This window comes from Anomalospiza imberbis, chromosome 15 (genome assembly GCF_031753505.1).
Source record: "Anomalospiza imberbis isolate Cuckoo-Finch-1a 21T00152 chromosome 15, ASM3175350v1, whole genome shotgun sequence".
In the NCBI taxonomy this organism is placed as follows: domain Eukaryota; kingdom Metazoa; phylum Chordata; class Aves; order Passeriformes; family Viduidae; genus Anomalospiza; species Anomalospiza imberbis.
Genome location: NC_089695.1, coordinates 2484031 through 2509369, shown reverse-complemented (window position 1 = coordinate 2509369; position 25339 = coordinate 2484031). Strand labels below are relative to the sequence as shown.

Sequence of the window (25339 nt, the reverse complement as noted above, 5' to 3'; positions counted from 1 at the left end):
GAATCTGTTGTAATTTGTCAGAAGATTTACCTTGAGAAAGAGGCCGATGAGAAGCTGTTGAAAATGATGGTTTCATAACTGTGCAGGATGAGCCGGCCATGCAGTAAAAGAGTTGCTGAGCTGAAAACTAATGCTTCAAATGAACCCCGCTGTCCTGCTGTTCTGTGTGAATCTTTAGGGTCAAACTTGCAGGGACCTGAGTGACTTCCAGGCGCCTTCTGGGGTGAATTTTAAGGCCTGCAATGAAGGCCTAGAAGACTTCACTGTGAGCATCTCTGACTACTTGTTCTCTTCTAATGCTTCCTTGCATTTTCTGATCCATGATTTGGGTTTTTCTGTGGGTTTTTTTGTTTCATTTTGCTCTCTTTTATGAGCCACATATGGTGTGTTAGTGTCCCTTGCTCTTGTTCCAGTGGGAGTGGAAGGCAGGAGATAGGAGAGAGACTTTGTGTTCTGTTCCTGTTGGGAGAAATAGATGTAAATATGACTTTAGTGGATGTTGCATCTCTGTGGAACAGAGCGTGTGATAAGGATGAGGAGGAGATTCCCTTGAAGCCAATGGTTTGATGAGCCATTCTTTGTTGGATGACTGCTGTTCTTTTAGTGTGGTTGTTTATCATTTGTGTGCTCTAGAATCCTTCAGTTCCTTATCATAATGGTGGTGAGCAGACAATGGTACCTCCCTTCTGGGTGTGGCTGTAGTGCATTATCAACTCATGCTAGATGTGAGCAGTGAGGAGATGGGCACAAGCAAAACCTTCCAGTGGCATGGCGTGGAGGAGAGAGCAGACAGGGGAGCTCTGTGTGTGAGGCTAGAGAAGAGCTCAGGCATTCCCTTGCTTGTCACATGTCATAGGTGACACCAGCCTGTGCCTGATGGAGTCCAGTGTGATTTGAGTGGCTTCTGTGGAACAAGGGAGACCTACAAAATGTTATTTCATCTGTACATTTCCATATGTTTCTACTCTTGCAGTGTTTGTTGTCATGAGCTCAACCTCAGCGTGTCTGACCTTAGGTGGAAGGTCTCCTCTGTCCCCAGTGCCCTAGTGCAGCTGCAGTTCCCACACACCCCTGTGATGTTTACAGCTGCACAGAGGAAGGGTTTCATAGGCCCTCCTGCTGTGCTCACCCAGGAACACTTTGTCTGTGTTGTAAAATGCAGAAGCATCTCGGCTGCAGTTGTCAAAGTGCAGAGTGGCCACCCAGCCCAGCCAAGACTGCCATGAGCAGACCAGGGGCCAGTGGGAGAACTTGTGCCGTGTCCCCCAGGCCATCACCCAGAGGAGCATGCTGGGCAATCATCTGGAGGCTGTTACATGGCTGAGGAAGAGGCTGGAGAGTCACCTGCAAAGAGTTACAGACAGTGGCTGAATGTGCAGGTGGAAAGCAGTGACTTGTGCTGTCCCTGAAGGGCCCTGGCTGGGCCCAGTTCTGTTCAGTGCCTTCATGGACAATGGCCCTGAGTGCACCTTCAGCCCATGTGCAGCTGACACCAATTGGAGTTGATTCAGGGGAGGGCAGAGCTGCCAGTGAGGCTGAGGCTGGAGAAGTGGCCCCTTGCAACCATCCTGAAGTGGAACAAAGTGCAAGGTCCTGCAGCTGGGGTGGGGCAGTCCCCAGTTTCAACAGAGGGTCAGGGATAGGGAAGAGCTTTGCAGAGAAGTGCTTTGGGTCATTGGTGGGTGATGAGATGGGACATGAGCTGCCAATGGGCACCTGCTGCTCAAATTGTGTCCTGCACTGCATGACAAGCACTCAGCCCAGCAGGTGAAGGGAGGTCCTTCTCCCCTCTCAACTCTTTTTTGTGAGAGCATAGACTGCATGCAGATCTTGGGCCAATATCCCAAAGGGACATGTTAGAGTCCCCAGACGGATCATGGAAGTGGTCTGAGGGTTGGAACATCTCTCTTTTGCAGAAGGACTGAAGGTGTTGAGGTCTTCAAGCCCAGAGAAATGAAAACTCTGTGTAGACTTTTGAAAATATTTTGCCCTTTCAAGTTATGAATAAACTTATAGGAGAGATGTGGAGAGTTTTTTTAATGAGGACTGGTGGTCTTAAGAGAGCAGACTATTGTTTTCCACTAAAAGAATGGACATTTTGATTAGGAGAAAGCTTTTCAGTGTGGGTTGTGTGAAAATGGAAGATATTGCCCAGAGAAGTTTTGGATATGCCTCCGACGTTGAAGTCTAGCAGTGTTCCTGCTCATGGCAGAGGTGTGGATTAAATCACCGTTAATAAAATTTAAGTTGGAAACTGAGAAGATTGTTTGGCTCCGTGAAGGACTGAGTATTGCTTTGCATTTCCCATTGTCAGGTGCTCAGATATGGATGAATGAAACAACTCAGATGGATCAACTTTGATGGGTCAGAAACAAGAGTAAAGGTCATTCAGCTCTCTTGGCATAGGGGTTGCTTACATTACTTTAAGCTGAACTGTATTTAAAATGATTTTAACCCAGGTAAAGAAAACACAAATCAAGACTAGTGCTAAAAAGCTCTTGAAGTTTTCCCTATATTATAGTTTATTGCTGGTGTTAATGGCCCATGATTTTATTAAGAGCAGCTGAATTCCATTCTTTACTGCCCTGCCATGAATATTTGCTTCTCACTTCTGAATGTGACTCAAAAGAATGCTGTAAAAGCATCCGACATCGCATCTCAGTTAGGAACGCCTTGGAGTGGAATTAAGCAAGAGGTTCTGCGCTGGCTGTTTGCAATCGGGGAGAGCCCCCGGGGCCGGTGCAGGCGCTGAGCCCCGCCCAAAGCCGGGTCCCCTTGAGCGCGGCCATCCGGCGGCTGCAGCGGCGCGGCGGCGCCTCCGGGTGCCGCTGTTGGCCGCCGCCGAGCGGCGCTGGAGCCGCAGCCGCCGCCGCCGCAGCGTCCTGGCCCCGCAGGCTGCTCGCTCGCCCGGCGCCGGCCACAGCGGCAGCGGCACCGCCGCCAGCAGCAGCAGCAGCAGCGGCGGGGAGAGGCGGTGCACGGATCTCTGTGCCTTTCAGCAGTCTCTGTTCTCGCCGGCGAGAGCGGCTGGAAGGGAGGCAGGGCAGCGGCGGGAGGCAGGAGCGCGGCGAGCGCAGGCGGCGGAGAATGGCGGTGAGGCGGCGGCAGAGGCGCGGGCCGGGCGGCGGGCGAGCGCTGCTGGCCGCGGTGCTGCTGTGCGTGTGGTGCCGGGCGGCGGCCGAGCGGGTCCGCTACGCCATCCCCGAGGAGCTGGGCAGAGGCTCGCTCGTGGGGCCGCTGGCGCGGGACCTGGGGCTCAGCGCGGACGAGCTGCCCGTGCGCAAGCTGCAGGTGGCGTCTGCCGGCAAGAAGCAGCTGAAATACTTCACGGTGAATGAGGAGAACGGGAACCTGTACGTGAACGAGAGGCTGGACCGGGAGCAGATGTGCGGCGAGTCGGCGACCTGCTCTGTCAGCTTCGAGGCGCTGGTGCACAACCCGCTGAACGTTTTCCACGTCGAAGTGGCGATCGAGGACGTGAATGACAATTCCCCGACATTCAGGAAGGCTGTTCTGGACCTCGAGATTGGTGAGTGGACGCTTCCCGGTGCTCGGTTTCCTCTGGAGATGGCCCGGGATCCAGACGTAGGAAGTAACTCACTGCTGACATATCAACTCACCAGCAACCCTTCTTTCTCACTATCTATGAAGGAAAAGGCGGGTGGAAAAAAGCAGCCGGAATTAGTACTTGAGAGAGCGTTGGACCGAGAGAAGCAGAGTTCCTTTGAGTTGGTGATGATGGCGGTTGACGGTGGGGACCCCGCGAGGTCTGGGACTGTCCTGGTTCGCATCAACGTGACAGACGCAAATGACAACCCCCCCGTGTTCAGCAAAACCGTATACGAGGTGCAAGTGGCAGAGAATTTGCCATCGGGGTCGCTGGTGCTACGGGTGGTGGCCACGGATGCAGATGCGGGCTCCAATGGGCGGGTCTCCTTCTCCTTAAGCAGCGTCCCGGATACTGTCAAGGAATTGTTCGCTATCGACAGCGAAAGCGGCGAGATAACGACGTCCGGTCCCCTCGATTTCGAGGAGAAGAATAAATACATCTTTGGTCTGGAGGCGACTGACGGCGGCGGGCTCACCGATCACTGCGAAGTGCAGATCGATATCACGGATGAGAATGACAACGCGCCCGAGATAACCATTCTGTCTCTGTCGAGTCCCGTGCCCGAGGACGCGCCTGCCGGCACTGTGGTGGCCGTGCTGAACGTGAACGATCCGGACTCCGGCGAGAACGGTCAGGTGTCGTGCGAGCTGTCGGGAGAGGCGCCGCTGTCGATCGTGGCGTCCTCGGGCGGCTCGTACAAGGTGGTGACGGCGGGCGCGCTGGACCGAGAGCAGGCGTCCGAGCACCGCGTGACGGTGGTGGCCCGGGACCGGGGCAGGCCGGCGCTGCGGAGCAGCGCGGAGCTGGTGCTGGAGGTGTCGGACGTGAACGACAACGCGCCGGTGTTCGAGGAGGCGGCGTACAGCGCGTACGTGGCGGAGAACAACGCGGCGGGCGCGCTGGTGCTGCGCGTGCAGGCGCGGGACGCGGACGCGGGCGCCAACGGGCGCGTGAGCTACTGGCTGGCGGGCGGCAGCGCGGGCGCGGCGGGCGCGGCGCCGCTGGTGTCGGTGGAGGCGCGGAGCGGCGCGCTGTACGCGCAGCGCTCCTTGGACTACGAGCAGTGCCGCGAGTTCACGGTGGCGGTGCGGGCGCAGGACGGCGGCTCGCCGGCGCGCAGCTCCACGGCCACGGTGCGCGTCTTCGTGCTGGACCGCAACGACAACGCGCCCCGGGTGCTGTGGCCGGCGGCGGCGGCGGCGGCGGCGGCGGGAGAGGCTGCGGGAGGGGCGCCGCCTCCTTTCGAGGTGGTGCCGCGTTCGGCCGAGGCCGGGTACCTGGTGGCCAAGGTGGTGGCGGTGGACGCGGACGCGGGGCGCAACGCGTGGCTGTCGTACGAGCTGGTGCAGGCGTCGGAGCCGGCGCTGTTCCGCGTGGGGCTGCACAGCGGCGAGGTGCGCACGGCGCGCGCCGTGTCCGAGCGGGACGCGGCCAAGCAGCGTGTGGTGGCCGTGGTGAAGGACCACGGGCAGCCGGCGCTGTCGGCCACGGCCACGCTGCACGTGGTGCTGGCCGAGAGCTTGCAGGAGGCGCTGCCGGAGCTGAGCGAGCGGGCGGCGGGCGCCGAGGCGGCGGCGGCGGCGGCGGCCGAGCTGCAGTTCTACCTGGTGCTGGCGCTGGCGCTGCTGTCGGCGCTCTTGGTGCTGAGCGTGGCGCTGGCCGTGCTGGCGCGGCTGCGGCGGGCCGGGCCGCCCGCCGTGCTGCGCTGCCTGGGCGCGCAGCGCTTCTCGGTGGCCGGCGCCGCCTTCCCGGCCGACTTCTGCGAGGGCACCTTGCCCTACTCCTACAACCTGTGCGTGGCGGCGCCGGCCCGCGCCGTGCCCGAGGCCGCTTGGCCGCCGCCGCCGGTGCCCATCCTGTCGGCGGAGGAGCTTCTGGGCGGGGATTCCTGCGAAAAGCCGAGCCCGATGAGAAGCAACTCTGTGGGAGAGCCGCCCGCCGAATCTGTTCTACCGCAGGTTTGTCATCTCGTATGCCCATTCTCTCATAACCTCTTCCTCCTAAGAGCGTGAGGCAGTCTATTCTTGGTCTTCGTTTCTCTTTTGAGACTGCTTATACTGTACTGTGTTTCAATTAATTCCTATAGGCATCCTATACTGAATTTCTCAGCAGCCAGGCTGACAAACGGGCTCTTTTTTTCTTATCAGCTGATGATGAAATTTAGGCTGAATTGATGGCTCTTACCTTTCTAGCTTATACTGAGTAAAATCTTTCAGGATTGTTGATGCTCTCATTTACATTTTCCTTTCCTTCATTTTCCACTTAGAACAGGCAGGCAGAGGCGGAAGCTTTTCTTTCATCCGCTTGTCAGGGTTCGTTGTCTAAACTTGTTGTCTGAAACGCTGAAACTTACTAATGATGAAGGCAGTTTTTTAGCGTGTAGAACGAGATTCGTTTGTTGACGCCTGATATTTGGGATTTATTTTTCTGAGCTCTCTTTCTTGGTCCGCCCCTGAGTAACCACTGTAAAAATAACCGTCTTTATTTACTCCTCTTTTGGTATGCCGCTTTCAAATGGTGAATATGCATCACTGAGTGTGGAAGTGACGGGTCATTACTTCATAATGAATGCTCCTCCCCTTTTCCGTCCCCCCCCTACATCTTTTGAGGGAAGGCAGCTGCATAAATGCCAGGTTTTCATGAACACCTGAAATAAGCACGTTCCGAGTCAATTCCTGGTTATCAGTGTTCACACGTGTAGGGGAGGGTTTTGCCGTTCAACTTGCGTTTTCTAAATGTTCCGGATTCACCGTAGGTCTTGTTTTGGTTTATCAGAAGTTCATGTTCACTTGGAAAATTTCGTCTAAAACACTAGGTTTGTCTGAAATGTTAGGAGTTACCAAACTTCCAGGCGGATCTTACACCCTACAATAAGATCTGCTAATTCTACATGATGGGCTTAGGAAAACAGAGTGGATGTTTCCTCCTTCGTAATCTTTATTTCCCGAAGCGAAGTACTGAAACTTTTATGGCTGCTGGGTAATATCCTGTAGGTTAAAGGGTGTTTTGTGTTGTATTCCAAAGCGAACATACGTGTGTCTCTCTAAAAGAAGTTCAGCTCTGTTCCATCCCATACTTTCCTGGAAGGCAGCTGCAGAAATGACAGCTTTAGTCGCGCTCATCTGTCCACAACGTTTCGCTGACGATTGTACCCTCCCCGCGAGATGCCCGTGTGCAAGGCAGGACCGCAGCGCTCGGCAGCGCTCGGTGCCTGCAGTGCCGGGAGGAGGCTGCGGGCGCCGCTGTTGACCGAGAGGAGCGAGAGGGAGCTCGGAGCGCTGCAGCCCCGCCCGCTGCGGATCGGCACGGTCACTCGCTCGCTCGGTATCAAGCTTGGCGGCGGGCGGTCTGCGATCGTCCCCGCGGTGCGGACCCGTTCTACAGGGAGGCAGAAAGTCCGGCGACAGCACCCGGGAGCAGCGAGTGGAACAGCGGTGTTTCGGTGCCGCGGCCGAGATGTGTGCGGCGGGGAGGCGCTGGGGCCGGCGGCAGCGAGCTCTGCTCTGGGCCGTGCTGCTGGCGGCGTGGGAGGCGGCGTGGGGGCAGCTGCGCTACTCCGTGCCCGAGGAGATGCCCAAGGGCTCGTTCGTGGGCGACGTGGTCAAGGACCTGGGGCTGCAGCTGCCGGAGTTTCGAGACCGGGGCATCCGTGTTGTCTCTGAAGGTAGTATGCAGTATTTCGCTGTGCACGGGAAGACGGGTCATTTAGTAACGGCGGAGAGGATTGACAGAGAGCGGCTGTGCGAGCGTGTGCAGCAATGCATGCTGCGCTGTGAGCTGATAGTGGAGGGAGAAATGAAGTTTTATGAAATAGAAGTGGAAATCACAGATATTAATGATAATGCGCCGAGCTTTAAGGAAATTGAACTGGAAGAGAGACTTAGCGAGATGACAGCCCCGGGGTCTCGGTTTCCTCTGGCCGAAGCTCACGACCCGGATGCGGGCCGGAATTCCCTGCAGAAATACGAGCTGAGCGGCGACGAGCACTTCTCGCTGGCCGTGCAGGCGGGCCCCGGCGGCGATCAGCGTCCCGAGCTGGTGCTGGCGAAGGCGCTGGACCGGGAGGAGGCGGCGTTTCACGAGCTGGTGCTGAGGGCGATGGACGGCGGCGATCCGGCCCGGACGGGCACGGCTCGGATCCGCGTGACGGTGCTGGACGCGAACGACAACGCGCCCGTGTTCAACCAGGCGGAGTACACGGTGCGTGTGCCCGAGGACGTGCCCGTGGGCTCTGTCCTCGTCACCGTCACGGCCACGGACAACGACGAGGGGCTATACGGACGTGTGAAATACACGTTGAAGAAAATAACAGAAAGAGCCTCGAAGATATTCCATCTAGACTCTGAGACGGGAGCGATCACTCTGCTGAGAAGCCTGGACTTCGAGGAAGGCGATTCCTACGACCTGGAGGTGCAGGCACGGGACGGAGGACAGCTTTTCGATACTGCAAAAGTCGCGATCACCGTCACAGACATAAACGATAACACACCAGTGATTTCTGTACGGTCAGCTCTAAGTGAGATTTCTGAGGATGCCCCTTCGGGGACGGTGGTCGCCCTGCTTCATGCGCATGATCGCGACTCGGGGGCCAACGGAGAAGTACGCTGCTCTCTGGATGAGGATGTCCCGTTCCGGCTGCAGAGCACACACGGCGGCTACTACAGCGTGGTGACAGCGAGCGAGCTGGACCGGGAGCAGGTGTCGGAGTACAACGTGACGGTGCGAGCGGCCGACGGCGGGTCGCCGCCGCTGCAGAGCAGCGCGGTGCTGGCGCTGCGGGTGCTGGACGTGAACGACAACGCGCCGGTGTTCGCGGAGGAGCGCTACAGCGCGCGGCTGGCGGAGAACAACGCGGCGGGCGCGCTGGTGCTGACGGTGCGCGCCACGGACGCGGACTGGGGGCAGAACGCGCGCGTGCGCTACCGGCTGGCGGAGGGGCGGGTGCGGGGCGCGCCGCTGTCGTCGTACGTGTCGGTGCAGGCGGAGACGGGCGCGCTGTACGCGCTGCGCTCCTTCGACTACGAGCAGCTGCGCGAGCTGCAGCTGTGGGTGCGTGCGGAGGACGGCGGCGCGCCGGCGCTGAGCAGCAACGTGTCGGTGCGGCTGCTGATCGTGGACGAGAACGACAACGCGCCGCAGGTGCTGTACCCGCCGGCGGCGGCGGCGGCGGCGGCGGCGGGCTCGGGCGCCGCGTGGTCGGGCGTGGAGCTGGCGCCGCGCTGGGCGGAGGCCGGCGCGCTGGTGGCCAAGGTGGTGGCGGTGGACGCGGACGCGGGGCAGAACGCGTGGCTGTCGTACGAGCTGGCCAAGGCCACGGAGCCGGGGCTGTTCCGCGTGGGGCTGCACAGCGGCGAGGTGCGCACGGCGCGCTCGCCGCTGGCCCGCGACGCGGCGCGCCAGAGCCTGGTGGTGCTGGTGAAGGACCACGGGCGGCCGGCGCTGTCGGCCACGGCCACGCTGAGCGTGGTGCTGGCCGAGAGCGTGGCCGAGCTGCTGGCCGAGCTGGGCAGCGCGGCCGACGGGGCGGCGGCGCCGGGCGAGCCGGCCGCCAGCCTGACGCGCTGGCTGGTGCTGGCCGTGGCCGCCGTGTCGTGCCTCTTCGTGGCCTTCCTGCTGCTGCTGCTGGCGCTGCGCCTGCGCCGCTGGCGCCGCCAGCAGCTGCTGCCGGCGGACAGCGGCGCCCTGCGCGGCGTGCCCGTGTCGCACTTCGTGGGCATCGACGGCGTGCGCGCCTTCCTGCAGTCCTACTCGCACGAGGTGTCGCTCACGGCCGACTCGCGCAAGAGCCAGCTGCGCTTCTCGGGCGGCAGCTGCTGCGACACCCTCCCGGCCCGGCCGCCGCCCGACGAGCCCGCGCCGCTGCTCGGCGACGAGGATCCTGCCGGCGCCCATCCTGTGGATCCCGCCCTTCCCTCGGTGAGTTTCTCGGAACGAATTCTGTCCGTGACACTTCCTCCTGCTGGTTCCCTGTCCTTTTCGCCCTCTGGTCTCTGTCCTGAGTAGGGAAGTATTCTGACAAGTAAGGCATATTTCCGGTGGGGGATGCGCTGGTGCCTCTTGCAGCGGGAGGTGGAGAAAGGCTCCGTGCTCTGCTTTCTGAGTCTATCGGGAGGCAGATGTAGTGAGGTTGATGGTGGCTAGGAATCGTGTGAGTCTTTGTGGTTTCATCAGGCGCCAAGTCGTTTCTGTGCCGTGAAATGTGTAATACCCATGATTCTTTCGGTATTAGTTGTTGTGAATTGATGGGTTGCATTAGTAGGAAATTGTAGTTTTCGTTCTTTGCTGATTCAGGTGTCTTCCCAAGCTTTCATGTGCTTTACTGGGGTGAGTCTCTATATTGTAATCTTGACAGCTCTGAGTGTAACTTCACTGCTCATGGTTTATACTCTTCTCTGCCTTTATGTATAAAGAGAGGTCCGTAGGAAATGTCTTTGCATTTGTCTAATCCTGCAGGAGAATGGGGTGGGTGGCTGTATGTAGAGGAGGGCTACTGGAAGAAATGGCAGAGGTGCTCTGTTGGTTTGGTATCTTTTCAGGCTGAGCTCTGTCAGGTTGAGCTGCGTGTGCCTCGGCTGTAAAATACAGGTCATGGCAGGAGCCTTGGCGAGAGTGTGAGGGGAAGGATTCAAGGTGCAGAGTTAGGCATAAGGAGAGGGTGACTGCCCCAATAGAGACATGCACTGACCCTTTCTCTCCTGGAGCACTGTTCCTCTTTTTGTTTTAGAAGTCTGAGGTTTCTTCGCAGCAGAGTAGCGAGCAGAGAAAATCAGCTTCCTTTATCCAGAGATGTGAAGGTATCTGTGTGAAGTTGGTGGTGTGAAAAGAAGCAGTCTGGGAAACTGGGCCTTATATGTAAGGCCTTATATGTAACTGGGCCATACCCATGTAAGTTAGATGGGTCATAGACCAGCCTGGGGATTGTGAAAAATTGGAGATTTGAGTCCTGTAGTTCTACATGAGGATCTGTTGAAGGACAGAAGGGTTGCTTTTCTCATGTATCTTTTCATTACCCACCCGTAGTATCACTCCATGTGATGTCCTCCTTCCCTAAATATTTGGCAAGAAGACATGTAATTTTGGCTGTATGGAATGCCCTGGGAAGTTCATTGTGTGTATGTTTGCAGATGGTCATAATTGGGTAACTTAACAGCTGAATTATGTACTCATGACATAAATCATAAAAAGTCATGTGGGAGTTTCAGGAAGTTCAGTTGGTGCATTCACTGCTTGGTAAACAACTGTGGTAATTACCTACTCTTAGTTACATGATCAAGAAGGGTGTGTTGTGATCTCCTTTCTGTAGCTGTTTGTTCCCTTCCTTGCTCTTTGATGATCTGAAGATGATTCTTTCTCTCTGCAAGTGTGTGGAAGATCGGGTCTGTTGTATTTTCCTGGCTGTTCTCCACATGCCTTTCATGTTTACAGCTATAAAAAGACTTTCATAGATGTTTCTTTAACATGTCTCTGTAATAAATACACTTGCTTATGCATGCACATACTGGAAAGTCAAATATTAGCCGTGGTAAGGAGACATCTGAGCAGCTTTTCTCTTGGTGGAGTCTCTCTGCCAGTTTTGAAGATCGTGGTAACCATGTGAGTCCTGCAGAGTTTGAGGAGATTGTTGGGTGTGCACTGTATGAGGAGAGGAGATACTGGTGGAAACATGGCATGTATTCTGTTGATTCCTAGGATTTAAGCCTGACTTTCTGAAAATAACTCTGAAGGAGAACTTTTCCTTTTTCTTTTTTTTTTTTTTTTTTTTTTTTTTTTTTTTTTTTTTTTTTTTTTTTATATTGAGTGCTTTGGACTCAAATGGCCTAGTTTTTGGTTCAGCATTCTTTTGCTTTAAGAGTGATGAAGTCACCCAGCCTTCAGAGAGGTCATGTGTGATGTTTCCTTTGAGCTGATACTCTGATGGCTGGGTCTTTAATAGAGCTGGTAATAATATAGGGTCTCTAAAGCATTTTATATTTCTTCAAGGTACTGGGAGGAACAGCATTATCTTTTTTGTGGTGCTTGAGATCTGAGAATTTATGTGTGCAGCTTTTCTTTCAACAGAATTTGTCTGCAGATTTAACTTTCCGTTTGTGTTGTGTTTGAAATGGGGAAAGAGTTTCATCTGTCCAGAGCCAGGGCCTTTGCAGGAGAGTGAAGTGGCTAAAAGGAAGGTGTAAAGCTCCAGTTTGTCCTGGATTTTAGGCAAGGCCCACAGCTGTGGTTGTGGTTTTTTTTCAAGGTCTAAGATGTGACTGTATCTGGGGTTTATGGCGTGAGCTTCTGTGTGAGCATCCGGAATACTTCTTACAAACGAATTCCCTTTGTGTACCTATGACAGCTGACACAATCTGAAATGTGAATCTATGGTTCATGGACTTCGGATGGTTTCTCAATCTTTTTGTGTCATATTTGTTTGTTTGTTTCTTGTTAAGGAGTAAGTCTGGACCTCATTGTTCCTGGCAATCCCGCAAACAAATAAAAGCTGGTGAAGCTTATGAGGAGAACAGGAGTTGTTTAGCCTCGAAAAAGAGGAGACTCAAGGAGGAACTTACTGCTCACTCTAATCACTTGAAATGAGGTACTAGTGAGGTGGGAGTTGATCTCTTTTGTCATGTCTCAAGTGAAAGGCCGAGAGGAAACGGCCTTAATTTGTGCCAGGGGAGGTTCAGATCAGCTATTTGAATAGTCTTCTGTGAAAGAATGATCAGGCACTGGAATAATTTACCCAGAGGAGGTGGTGGAATCACAATCTCTGAAAGTGTTTGAGAGGCTTCTGGATGTGATGCTTGAAGATATTGTTCAAGGCTGATTATGGTGGTGCTGGTCTGGAGTAGATTACTTTGAAGGTCTCTTCCAGCTTTGGTGATTCTGTGATTGCATGAAACACCAAAAGCTGTCTTATAATTATCAGGGTGGGAGACCAATTCTCATCTGTACCTTGAAGGTGGATATAGCTAAATTTATGTTTTCCTCATATGGGACTGGATGAAATGCTCTTTTCCCTGTGGCTGATACATGGTTAGAATCTGGCGACTGACCATGATGCAAAAAAAAAAAAAAAAAAAAAAAAAAAAAAAAAAAGACTGTGAATGCAGAGCCAAGAGACCGAGAAATTGGATTTGAATGTGGAAAATCGATGGGTCAGTGTGGCTTTGGCTGGAAAATGGCTTGATTTCAGGCCTCGTGCCAAGGTCCTTGCCAAGGTCTATGCTGTTTTCATTGATCCTGGTATCCCTGTCCTGGAAGGCAATGCCACTTCTCCAGCAGTAAAGTATTTCCTGAAATACTGTGCAGGTGATGCTTGTGTAGAATGGCTTATAATACCTGCATGAAGATTTCAACTTTCATTTTTAACTCTAAGGAACATAGAGATGTTATGTGTCTTCACAGCTGGAATTAGACTTGCAGGACTTTGCTTCCTGTAAGGTCTTGGTCTTTTTACCCTTTTCTGGTCAGTGCTTCTTCTTTTGGAATTATGATTCTGGCTTGGCAGCAAATACCTATTTCAACCACCAAGGACATAATTTTGTGTGTGAGAAATATGAAGGAAAAGGAAAAAGTGACTCTTGGAATTTCTTAGAAGGGTGAAGTTGAGAAAGAGGCCTCAGATATTTCATATCTTTGGGAGGTCACATAACAGAATTGCTGAGAGCTGATGACTGTTTTTTGTAATGAACCCCAGTACTACGGAGTCCAGTGTAAGACTTTAGGGCTGTACTTGCACCTTTAGGCCTCAGTAACTTCCAGGTGTTCACAGAGATGAATTCCAATGCCCACAGAGAAGACCAAGGAGACTTCCTGATGAATTTCTCTAACTGGCCTTTGTCTTCTAATGTTTCCTTGCCTTACTTGTTTGATGTATGTTTTGAAGTTTTTTGGTTTTGTTTTTGGGGGGTTCTTTTTTTGTGTGTTTTTTGGGTTTTTTTTGTTCTTGGCTTTCTTTCTGTGAAGGTTTCCTTGTAATTATCAGCCTTGCTTCATTCTTCATTCAGCAATGAATCCTGTGTTAGTGCCTCTTGTTCATGCTACAGCAGGTGTGAAAGGCAGGAGAGGTGAGGGTGCCTTTGAGTTCTGTTACTGTCAGGGGGAAGGGAGGTAAACATCACCTTGGCAGTATCTCTGTGGAACACTGTGTGTGATAAAAGAGGGCAGGTGGTTTCCTCTAAGCCATTAATTAGGCGAGCCATTCTCTGTTGGATGACTGCTAATCTTTTAGTTTGGTTGTTTATCATTCATGTAGTTGCGAATCCTTCAGTTTCTTCTCAGAATGCTGGCGAGCAGATAAATTTACCTCCCTTCCTGATGTGATCATGGTGCTTTATTCCCTCATGATAAATTTTGCCAGCGATGTTAAGGGCCAGTAGCACACCAACAGCTGTGCAGCATTGGAGAGAAGACAGGGGAGCTCTGTATGTGGGAGTATAGAAGAACAGATGGTAATTTCCCTTGTTGTTGTATGTCATGCATAACACATCCTTGTGCCTGATGGAGTGCCATGTAATAGGAATTGCTGTTGCTCAGTAAATGTGGCCAGCAAAATGTTGTTGCACCTGTACATTCCATATGTATGTAACTCTTGTCACATGTCATGAGCTCATCCTCAGGGTGTCTGACCTTAGGTGGAAGGTCTCTTCTGTCCCAACTGCCTGAGTGCAGCTGCAGTTCCCACACACCCCTGTGATGTTCACAGCTGCACAGAGGAAGGGTTTCATAAGCCCTCCTGCTGTGCTCACCCAGGAACACTTTGTCTGTAATGTAATAAAAGTGCAGAAGCATCTCCGAGAGGCTGCAGTTGTCAAAGTGAAGAGCAGCCACCCAGCCCAGCCAAGACTGCCATGAGCAGACCAGGGGCCAGTGGGAGAATGTCTCCCACCCAATCACCCAGAGGAGCATGCTGGGCAATCATCTGGAGGCTGTTACATGGCTGAGGAACAGGCTGGAGAGTCACCTGCAAAGAGTTACAGACAGTGGCTGAATGTGCAGGTGGGAATCTGTAGTTTGTGATGTCTGTACTGGGAACAATGCTATTCAGTACCTTCAGAGACAATGGGATCAGGCACGCCCTCAGTAAATTTGCAGCTGACATCGAGCTGAGATCATTAGTGAGAGGTGAGGCATGATGTTTATGGATAAGCTGGTGGAGCAGACCTTTGCAAACTTCATGAACTTCAAGAAGGCCAAGTACAAGGTCCTGCATGTGGGTCAGGGCCATCCTCAGTTTAAACAGAGAGTAGGGGATTGAAAGCAGCCTTGCAGAGAAGTGCTTTTGTTCACTGCTGGATGATGACATGGGCTGGTGATGTCCACTTGCTGCCCAGATTGCATCTAGGGTGGCATAACAAGTAGGATGACCAGCAAGAAGAGGAAGATGGTCCTCTCCCTATACACTTCTTTGACCACACAGATTGTCAAAGAACTGCAACATCTCTGCCATGAAGAAGCTCTGACAAAACTCAGGTCCTTAAGCCTGAGAAAATAAAGCTTTGAGTAGAATTTATTGTGTCTTTTCAATTTATAAAAAACACTTAAAGGAAGGATTGAAAGAGAGATTTTAGGTTTTGATTAGATCTAATATTTTATGATGAGGATGGTGAGACACTGGAATGAGTTACCCACAAATATTGTAGATATGGCACTATTGGAAGACTTCAAGGACAGGTTGGATGGGCCTTTCAGTAACCTGGTTGAGTGAAGGATGCCCCTGCCTGTGACTAATGATTGGATTAAATTATTTTAAAGGATCCGTTCAACCCAGAGAATTCTTCAGGTCTATAAAAGACTCATGGTGTCTTTGCATTTCTGTAATCATGTCCTCAACATATGGAGATGCAAAGAAAGTTACATTTCTGAATCTCAGAAACAAAAGAGGAAATGTTATGATTTGCAAAAAGATAAAAACATTGCTTTAGGCTAAACAATATCTCAATTCGATCCAAGACAGGAAAGCAGAACAGAAGATACACGAAAGGGTACTTATAGATTTCCCTGGCCATAGACATATATAGAGTTTCCTGTTTACTCAGTTGTACATTTCTATTGTTAAGATAAACTGAATTCCTTTATTTATTGCTTTGCCATAAACATATGTTTTTCTATTTCCACTGCGACTAAAAAGATTACTTAAAAACATTAAGGAGCTCACCTAAGTTTTAAACGTATTTGAAACCACGTCAAGGCCCCGAGCCCCGCCCAAAGCCGGGCCCCCTTGAGCGCGGCCATCCGGCGGCTGCAGCGGCGCGGCGGCGCCTCCGGGTGCCGCTGTTGGCCGCCGCCGAGCGGCGCTGGAGCCGCAGCCGCCGCCGCCGCAGCGTCCTGGCCCCGCAGGCTGCTCGCTCGCCCGGCGCCGGCCACAGCGGCAGCGGCACCGCCGCCAGCAGCAGCAGCAGCAGCGGCGGGGAGAGGCGGTGCACGGATCTCTGTGCCTTTCAGCAGTCTCTGTTCTCGCCGGCGAGAGCGGCTGGAAGGGAGGCAGGGCAGCGGCGGGAGGCAGGAGCGCGGCGAGCGCAGGCGGCGGAGAATGGCGGTGAGGCGGCGGCAGAGGCGCGGGCCGGGCGGCGGGCGAGCGCTGCTGGCCGCGGTGCTGCTGTGCGTGTGGTGCCGGGCGGCGGCCGAGCGGGTCCGCTACGCCATCCCCGAGGAGCTGGGCAGAGGCTCGCTCGTGGGGCCGCTGGCGCGGGACCTGGGGCTCAGCGCGGACGAGCTGCCCGTGCGCAAGCTGCAGGTGGCGTCTGCCGGCAAGAAGCAGCTGAAATACTTCACGGTGAATGAGGAGAACGGGAACCTGTACGTGAACGAGAGGCTGGACCGGGAGCAGATGTGCGGCGAGTCGGCGTCCTGCTCTGTCAGCTTCGAGGCGCTGGTGCACAACCCGCTGAACGTTTTCCACGTCGAAGTGGCGATCGAGGACGTGAATGACAATTCCCCGACATTCAGGAAGGCTGTTCTGGACCTCGAGATTGGTGAGTGGACGCTTCCCGGTGCTCGGTTTCCTCTGGAGATGGCCCGAGATGCAGACGTAGGAAGTAACTCACTGCTGACTTACCAGCTCACCAGCAACCCGTCATTCACTTTGTCATTAAAGGAGAACCCCGGTGGAAAAAAGCAACCGGAATTAATACTGGAAAGAGCGTTGGACCGGGAGAAGCAGAGCTCATTTGAATTGGTGCTGATGGCGGTGGACGGCGGGGACCCCGCGAGGTCTGGGACTGTCCAGGTTCTTATCAACGTGACAGACGCAAATGACAACCCCCCCGTATTCAGCAAAAGCCTCTACGAGGCGAGAGTGGCAGAGAATTTGGCGGTGGGGTCTGTGGTCCTGAGAGTACGGGCTACGGATGCGGACGCGGGCTCCAATGGGCGGGTCTCCTATTCATTCGGCAACGTCCCTGATGACGTCCCTTTGTTGTTCACTGTCAACAGCGACAGTGGGGAGATCAGGACGTCGGGTCCCCTCGATTTTGAGGACAAAAATAAATATATCTTCGCCCTGGAGGCAAGAGACGGAGGCGGGCTCACCAGTCACTGCGAAGTGCAAATCCACATCATGGACGAGAATGACAACGCGCCTGAGATCACCATTCTGTCCCACTCGAGCTCCGTGCCCGAGGACGCCCCGAGTGGCAGCGTGGTGGCCGTGTTGAAAGTGCGAGACCAAGACTCAGGAGAGAACGGTCAGGTGTCGTGCGAGCTGTCGGGAGAGGCGCCGCTGTCGATCGTGGCGTCCTCGGGCGGCTCGTACAAGGTGGTGACGGCGGGCGCGCTGGACCGAGAGCAGGCGTCCGAGCACCGCGTGACGGTGGTGGCCCGGGACCGGGGCAGGCCGGCGCTGCGGAGCAGCGCGGAGCTGGTGCTGGAGGTGTCGGACGTGAACGACAACGCGCCGGTGTTCGAGGAGGCGGCGTACAGCGCGTACGTGGCGGAGAACAACGCGGCGGGCGCGCTGGTGCTGCGCGTGCAGGCGCGGGACGCGGACGCGGGCGCCAACGGGCGCGTGAGCTACTGGCTGGCGGGCGGCAGCGCGGGCGCGGCGGGCGCGGCGCCGCTGGTGTCGGTGGAGGCGCGGAGCGGCGCGCTGTACGCGCAGCGCTCCTTGGACTACGAGCAGTGCCGCGAGTTCACGGTGGCGGTGCGGGCGCAGGACGGCGGCTCGCCGGCGCGCAGCTCCACGGCCACGGTGCGCGTCTTCGTGCTGGACCGCAACGACAACGCGCCCCGGGTGCTGTGGCCGGCGGTGGCGGCGGCGGGAGAGGCTGCGGGAGGGGCGCCGCCTCCTTTCGAGGTGGTGCCGCGTTCGGCCGAGGCCGGGTACCTGGTGGCCAAGGTGGTGGCGGTGGACGCGGACGCGGGGCGCAACGCGTGGCTGTCGTACGAGCTGGTGCAGGCGTCGGAGCCGGCGCTGTTCCGCGTGGGGCTGCACAGCGGCGAGGTGCGCACGGCGCGCGCCGTGTCCGAGCGGGACGCGGCCAAGCAGCGTGTGGTGGCCGTGGTGAAGGACCACGGGCAGCCGGCGCTGTCGGCCACGGCCACGCTGCACGTGGTGCTGGCCGAGAGCTTGCAGGAGGCGCTGCCGGAGCTGAGCGAGCGGGCGGCGGGCGCCGAGGCGGCGGCGGCGGCGGCGGCCGAGCTGCAGTTCTACCTGGTGCTGGCGCTGGCGCTGCTGTCGGCGCTCTTGGTGCTGAGCGTGGCGCTGGCCGTGCTGGCGCGGCTGCGGCGGGCCGGGCCGCCCGCCGTGCTGCGCTGCCTGGGCGCGCAGCGCTTCTCGGTGGCCGGCGCCGCCTTCCCGGCCGACTTCTGCGAGGGCACCTTGCCCTACTCCTACAACCTGTGCGTGGCGGCGCCGGCCCGCGCCGTGCCCGAGGCCGCTTGGCCGCCGCCGCCGGTGCCCGTCCTGTCGGCGGAGGAGCTTCTGGGCGGGGATTCCTGCCAGAAGCCGAGCCCGAGCAGTGACCTCGTCGTGGGAGAGCTGCCAGCCGATCCGGATGCACCGCAGGTCTGTAAAGCCTGATATTCTTCCTTTTTTTAAAGTTTCCGAATCGTCGTCATTTTTTCCCCCTGGTATTCTCTGCGTGGTGTTAGTGGGGATTCGTCATCTGTGTCTCCACGTAGCGGCGGAAGTTTTTCATTTTTTCGCGGTAGCGGCCTCAGCTGACAGACTTTGACTATAGCTCTCCTTTCGGCTAGTAGCAGCGCTTCTCATTTTTCCCCTGTTTCCCGGAGTCGTGTTGATGTGAGTTGCAGTCTTGTCTCCGTGGTGGACTGGATTAAGGAACGGGCTCTCCCTCGTTCATGCAGAGCAGGAAGCACTTGGCTCTTTCTTTGTCACAGGTTCAGCTTCAGCCTCTAGGTTTTGTCTTCAGCACTTGAGCTCTCTAAATTAGAATGTGTTAGCAAGATTGAAAGTAGATTCGTATTCTTTGGAAGGAGAACAGCTGATTCTGCATGATGGAGTCGAGGAAAATAAAAATAAAGCACTGACATCTGGTGCTGGAGCTTTTTCCTTCCTGACTGATTTGTTCAGAAAGGGTGCGTTTGGAACTCGTGTATAGCTTTACACAAACCCGTTCATTAAGTCTTGTTTTGAGCTCTCTAAATTAGAGCTTGCTATTAGATTTAGAAAGGAAACGATTCTGGAGAGTTTCATTCTCCATCCCGAGTGAAAAAAGAGATTGTCGCTCGTTTTGGGGCGGGGGGTAATGCAGTATGGGACTTCGATGTCTTCGTTTATACGTGCTCGCTGGCTCTGTTTTGCTGTTCAAGATGTTTATTTCGTACACTGGTGAGAGAGCTGAAAGATTTCTGTTTCATAGGTTTTTATTTTTCTATTCTCTTTTCTGTTTCATAGGTTTTTATTTTTCTATTCTCTTTTCACGAAAATCTTGGGCGTTTTAGTAGAACTCGCACATATCGAGTAGGGCAAATTTTTCCAATTCGTTTACGAAGATAGACATCTGAGATACGAAGGGATCAGACATCAGGGGGATTGGCCAGAGGCGGGTTTAGGCCCTTGAATCAAGCCCATTTGCACGCTGGTGGTCAGCACTGTTTCGAGAGCACAGTTTTGTTCTACCACTCTGTAATTCTTTTCTTGAAAACATATCGTACCAACGTCATTAAGAAATACTTAGATGAATAGTTTACTAACGAACTGCAGTGCTTTACACATGGATTTCAGAAAAAAGGAATCCTAGAATGACTTCATTAAAGGTAAATCTGTATAAACTAAAGAAACACTAGGTTTAACTTAGGAAGAGATGTCAAATATTTGACGTCCTGAAAGTTTCCTTTGAGAGTTTTAGCTGCATCTTTATTTGTAGCCGTAGTTCAATCCTGTAACAATTTGCTTCCTGACTTCAAGAAGCATGCAATTGCTCTCGTCCCGCTTGTGTTAATGAAAGCTCTGTATTTTCGGGATATGGCATCTTCCCGTTTTCCTGCTGAAAGCCTGTTGTTGAAGATGCTTTTGAACACAAAGGATAAGAGTAACAATAAGCTGCTGGGTAAAATACGAAACCTGTGTTTTAATTTACCTCTAATGACATTAGTAATTGATTCGTTTCCCGCGCGGTTAAAAAACCCCGCCCACGGAATGCCTCTGCCTTCCTCCCGATGCTGATCCCCTGGAGGATGAAAGCAGAGATCGGCTGGAGAAAAGCGGAGGCAGGAGATCCGCGCTGGACGAAAAGTGACATCTCCGTGGCGACTGTCCCCTGTGTGTAGCAAGGCAGGACCGCAGCGCTCGGCAGCGCTCGGTGCCTGCAGTGCCGGGAGGAGGCTGCGGGCGCCGCTGTTGACCGAGAGGAGCGAGAGGGAGCTCGGAGCGCTGCAGCCCCGCCCGCTGCGGATCGGCTCGCTCGGCTGCTCGCTCCCTGTCCGAACCCGCGGTCCGCGATCATCGCCGCGGTGCTGGTCCATTCTGCAGCCAGGCGGAGGCACAGGCAGCTGTGCACGGTGCAGAAGCTGAGAGCATTGAGTGGCAGCGGGATTGGATCGGCGGTGTTGCGGTGCCGGCGGTGCCGCGGCCGAGATGTGCGCGGCGGGGAGGCGCTGGGGCCGGCGGCAGCGAGCTCTGCTCTGGGCCGTGCTGCTGGTGGCGTGGGAGGCGGCGTGGGGGCAGCTGCGCTACTCCGTGCCCGAGGAGATGCCCAAGGGCTCGTTCGTGGGCGACGTGGCCAAGGACCTGGGGCTGCAGCTGCTGGGGACCAGAAACCGGGGCGTTCATATCTTGGACAAAGGTAGGACGCAGTATTTCGCTCTGCACGTGAAGACGGGACATTTAGTGACAGCAGAGAGGATCGACAGAGAGCAGCTGTGCGAGAATGTGCAGCAATGCGTGCTGCGCTGTGAGCTGATAGTGGAGGGACAGATGCAGGTTTACGAAATCGAAGTGGAAATTACAGACATTAACGACAACGCGCCCAGCTTTCGAGAGGCAGAAATAGAGCTGAGAATGAGTGAGACGACAGCCCCAGGGTCGCGGTTTCTCCTGGCCCAGGCTCATGACGCAGACTCGGGCCGGAATTCCCTGCAGAGCTACGAGCTGAGCGGCGACGAGCACTTCTCGCTGGCCGTGCAGGCGGGCCCCGGCGGCGATCAGCGTCCCGAGCTGGTGCTGGCGAAGGCGCTGGACCGGGAGGAGGCGGCGTTTCACGAGCTGGTGCTGAGGGCGATGGACGGCGGCGATCCGGCACGGACGGGCACGGCTCGGATCCGCGTGACGGTGCTGGACACGAACGACAACGCGCCCGTGTTCAGCCAGGCGGAGTACACGGTGCGTGTGCCCGAGGACGTGCCCGTGGGCTCTTTCCTTGTCACCGTTACTGCAAATGATGCCGACGAGGGGGTGTACGGATACGTGAAATATTCGATTCAGAAAATCACAGAGAGAGCCTCGCAGATATTCCAGCTGGACACTGACACGGGAGCAGTCTCCCTTCTGCGAAGCCTGGACTTCGAGGAAGGCAATTCCTACGAACTGGAGGTGCAGGCACATGACGGGGGTGGCCTTTCCGACACTGCCAAAGTTGTGGTTACCGTGACTGATGTGAACGACAACGCCCCAGAACTCACAGTGTCGTCGGCGCTGAGTGATATCGCTGAAGATGCACCGTCCGGGACGGTGGTCGCCCTGCTGCACGTGGAGGACCGGGACTCGGGAGCGAAAGGCGAGATTCGGTGCTCACTCGACGGGGGCGTCCCGTTCCGACTGGAGAAATCTTTTGGAGCCTACTACCGTGTGGTGACAGCGAGAGAGCTGGACCGGGAGCAGGTGTCGGAGTACAACGTGACGGTGCGAGCGGCCGACGGCGGGTCGCCGCCGCTGCAGAGCAGCGCGGTGCTGGCGCTGCGGGTGCTGGACGTGAACGACAACGCGCCGGTGTTCGCGGAGGAGCGCTACAGCGCGCGGCTGGCGGAGAACAACGCGGCGGGCGCGCTGGTGCTGACGGTGCGCGCCACGGACGCGGACTGGGGGCAGAACGCGCGCGTGCGCTACCGGCTGGCGGAGGGGCGGGTGCGGGGCGCGCCGCTGTCGTCGTACGTGTCGGTGCAGGCGGAGACGGGCGCGCTGTACGCGCTGCGCTCCTTCGACTACGAGCAGCTGCGCGAGCTGCAGCTGTGGGTGCGTGCGGAGGACGGCGGCGCGCCGGCGCTGAGCAGCAACGTGTCGGTGCGGCTGCTGATCGTGGACGAGAACGACAACGCGCCGCAGGTGCTGTACCCGCCGCCGGCGGCGGCGGCGGCGGCGGCGGGCTCGGGCGCCGCGTGGTCGGGCGTGGAGCTGGCGCCGCGCTGGGCGGAGGCCGGCGCGCTGGTGGCCAAGGTGGTGGCGGTGGACGCGGACGCGGGGCAGAACGCGTGGCTGTCGTACGAGCTGGCCAAGGCCACGGAGCCGGGGCTGTTCCGCGTGGGGCTGCACAGCGGCGAGGTGCGCACGGCGCGCTCGCCGCTGGCCCGCGACGCGGCGCGCCAGAGCCTGGTGGTGCTGGTGAAGGACCACGGGCGGCCGGCGCTGTCGGCCACGGCCACGCTGAGCGTGGTGCTGGCCGAGAGCGTGGCCGAGCTGCTGGCCGAGCTGGGCAGCGCGGCCGACGGGGCGGCGGCGCCGGGCGAGCCGGCCGCCAGCCTGACGCGCTGGCTGGTGCTGGCCGTGGCCGCCGTGTCGTGCCTCTTCGTGGCCTTCCTGCTGCTGCTGCTGGCGCTGCGCCTGCGCCGCTGGCGCCGCCAGCAGCTGCTGCCGGCGGACAGCGGCGCCCTGCGCGGCGTGCCCGTGTCGCACTTCGTGGGCATCGACGGCGTGCGCGCCTTCCTGCAGTCCTACTCGCACGAGGTGTCGCTCACGGCCGACTCGCGCAAGAGCCAGCTGCGCTTCTCGGGCGGCAGCTGCTGCGACACCCTGCCGGCCCGGCCGCCGCCCGACGAGCCCGCGCCGCTGCTCGGCGACGAGGATCTTGCCGGCGCTCGTCCTGTGGATCCCGCCCTTCCGTCGGTGAGTTTCTCTGTCCAGGTTTTCTCCGCGACTCTTTCTCCTGATGCTCCCCTGCCCTTTCCCCACCGTGTTCTCTGTCTTGCATAGTAGATTTTGCTTTAAAGCACAGTAAAGTTTCCTTCAGTGACGTTCTTAATACTGCAACACGTTGCTGTTGTTATGTCAACATGGGGTCGGTCCTCAGCCTTCCAGTAGGTGAAGAAGGAAGGAGGAAGAAGGCTGCTGCTGGCAGGCTGTTGTTTAGGTCGGAGGTTTGGGTGTTGACCAGGTTCCAGGTGTTGTTCCCCTATATCCGCTGTGCTCTGTAGAATCTGTATTGCTGTTAGCATTAGATCTTCTGAAGAGATGGATCACGTTAATATGAAATATAACTTTTTAGGAGGCTCACATATCTTCCCAAGAGCACATGTGCTTGACTAGGTTGAACGTGTCTTGAACAAAATGCTGATGGCTTTGTGTGGAGCCTCTCTGCACATTGTTCTCTGCCTTTGTCGCTCTCCAGGATACATATTGGAGGTCAGCAGGAAGTGTTTGTGTCATCCGTGCTTGGAGCTTTGTCCTCAGCAAAGGATTGGACCGGGCCACAAGTGATTCTTGATGATGTGTGTTTGCTTGTTATGAAGATGAAGGATCCTCTTGAATTTGTGATTATTCGAGAAGCCTGATTGGGGGCTGCATGTGGGTGGGGGAGGAAATGCAGGAGGCAATGGCAGAACTGCTTTGTTTTTTTCTTATTTTTCAAGATAGAGCTATATCAGATGGAGCTGGATGAGCCTTGTCTATAAAATATTTGGCATGGCAAGAGAATTGCCTGGATGGGAAGGGAGAAATTCAAGGTGCAGTGGGAGATACAAGGTGGGCATAATTGCCCTTGAGCTGACATTCACTGATTCAGTGTCTCTTGGAAGACTGCTCACCTTTTCCTTTGAGACCTTTGAAGTCTCCTCACAGAACTTCAGTCAGCAGGCAAATGCATCTTCCACAGCACAGCGATGTACAGAGAGCTGTGTGGAATTGGTGGTGGGAAGAAAATGGTCTGGGGAACTGGGCCTCCGCTGTCACATGTTTCAAAGATATGTGGGTGAATGGACACCATGGATGGTGTGAAGGGTTGGAAATCTGAGTGCTGTGAGCCGTGCATGGATGTCTGCTGAAAGACTGAAGGGAATGTTTTCCTCCATTCCCTGTCCAGTCTATTCTATCTCTAGGATGAAGCAATGTGGGGTTCTTCTTCCCAAAGTGAATGTCTAGGAGATATGTATTCCAGCTGCATGGAGAACCCTGGGAGCTTCTTGCTATACTATTTGCATGTCATGATAATTGTGTCACTTCAATGCTTAATTTGGTACTTGTGACAGACGCCGTATGGGAAGCGCAAGCTGTGTATTCAGGGCCCACAATGTCATTAAGAATTTACTCTGTGTCATATAACCCAGGAGAGTGTTGTGAGCTCTTCAGTTCTGCAGGTGTAAATTTTCTGTCTCACTCATCTGGTGATCTGAAGATGGTTCTTTCATGCTTATAGGTGAAAGGAGAGAGATTTCCTTGGAAATGTCTCTGCAATAACTGCTTTTTCTTGTCCCATGGCTGGGGTGAGAAGTCAAATATTATCAGTAATAAGGAGATACTGCCCGAGCAACTTTCCTCTTGGTGGAGTCTCCCTTAATTCTGCAGATCTGTGCCAACCATGGGAGCTGTGAAGGGTTAGGAGGGAGTGTCGGGGGTGTGGTGTGTGAGGAGGTCCTGGTGGAGACATGGCATGTGTTTTGTTGCTCCCCAGGGCTAAAACTAATGCTTCAAATGAACCCCGCTGTCCTGCTGTTCTGTGTGAGTCTTTAGGGTCAAACTTGCAGTTTGGGACCTGAGTGACTTCCAGGCGCCTTCTGGGGTGAATTTTAAGGCCTGCAATGAAGGCCTAGAAGACTTCACTGTGAGCATCTCTGACTACTTGTTCTCTTCTAATGCTTCCTTGCATTTTCTGATCCATGATTTGGGTTTTTCTGTGGGGTTTTTTTGTTTCATTTTGTTCTTCCTTGATTTACTCGGTATGTGGGTATATTCAGTATTATCAACAAGCTATCTTTTATGAGCCACATATGGTGTGTTAGTGTCCCTTGCTCTTGTTCCAGTTGGAGTGGAAGGCAGGAGATAGGAGAGAGACTTTGTGTTCTGTTCCTGTTAAGAGGAATACATGTAAGTATGACTTTAGTGGATGTTGCATCTCTGTGGAACAGAGCATGTGATAAGGA

At 55.3% G+C, this 25339-nt stretch overlaps 3 protein-coding genes across 10 annotated transcripts in view; all 3 read left to right on the top strand.

The window, feature by feature from the left end:
• LOC137482874 (protocadherin gamma-A4-like) overlaps positions 1 to 25339 on the top strand; it is a 160641-nt gene that overhangs the window by 68098 nt on the left and 67204 nt on the right. Inside the window, exon 1 of one of the 8 annotated variants that reach the window (XM_068205475.1) lies at positions 3010 to 5568. The exons of 6 other annotated variants lie outside the window; for them this stretch is intronic. In XM_068205475.1, the coding sequence (XP_068061576.1) occupies positions 3088 to 5568 (2481 nt within the window). In that variant the 5' untranslated portion in view covers positions 3010 to 3087. Of the gene's footprint in view, positions 1 to 3009; positions 5569 to 16045; positions 18597 to 25339 lie in introns of those variants that run through there. One more of the 8 variants, XM_068205478.1, reaches the window with a different exon arrangement.
• LOC137483313 (protocadherin gamma-A6-like) lies at positions 6535 to 9613 on the top strand. The gene has a single exon (XM_068206301.1). The coding sequence runs from the start codon at positions 7067 to 7069 to the stop codon at positions 9611 to 9613; it is 2547 nt and encodes an 848-aa protein (XP_068062402.1). The 5' UTR covers positions 6535 to 7066.
• LOC137483312 (protocadherin gamma-A5-like) lies at positions 20140 to 23755 on the top strand. The gene is made up of 2 exons (XM_068206300.1): positions 20140 to 23090; positions 23714 to 23755. Exons 1-2 carry the CDS (start codon positions 20631 to 20633, stop codon positions 23753 to 23755), a joined length of 2502 nt encoding a protein of 833 aa, XP_068062401.1. The 5' UTR covers positions 20140 to 20630.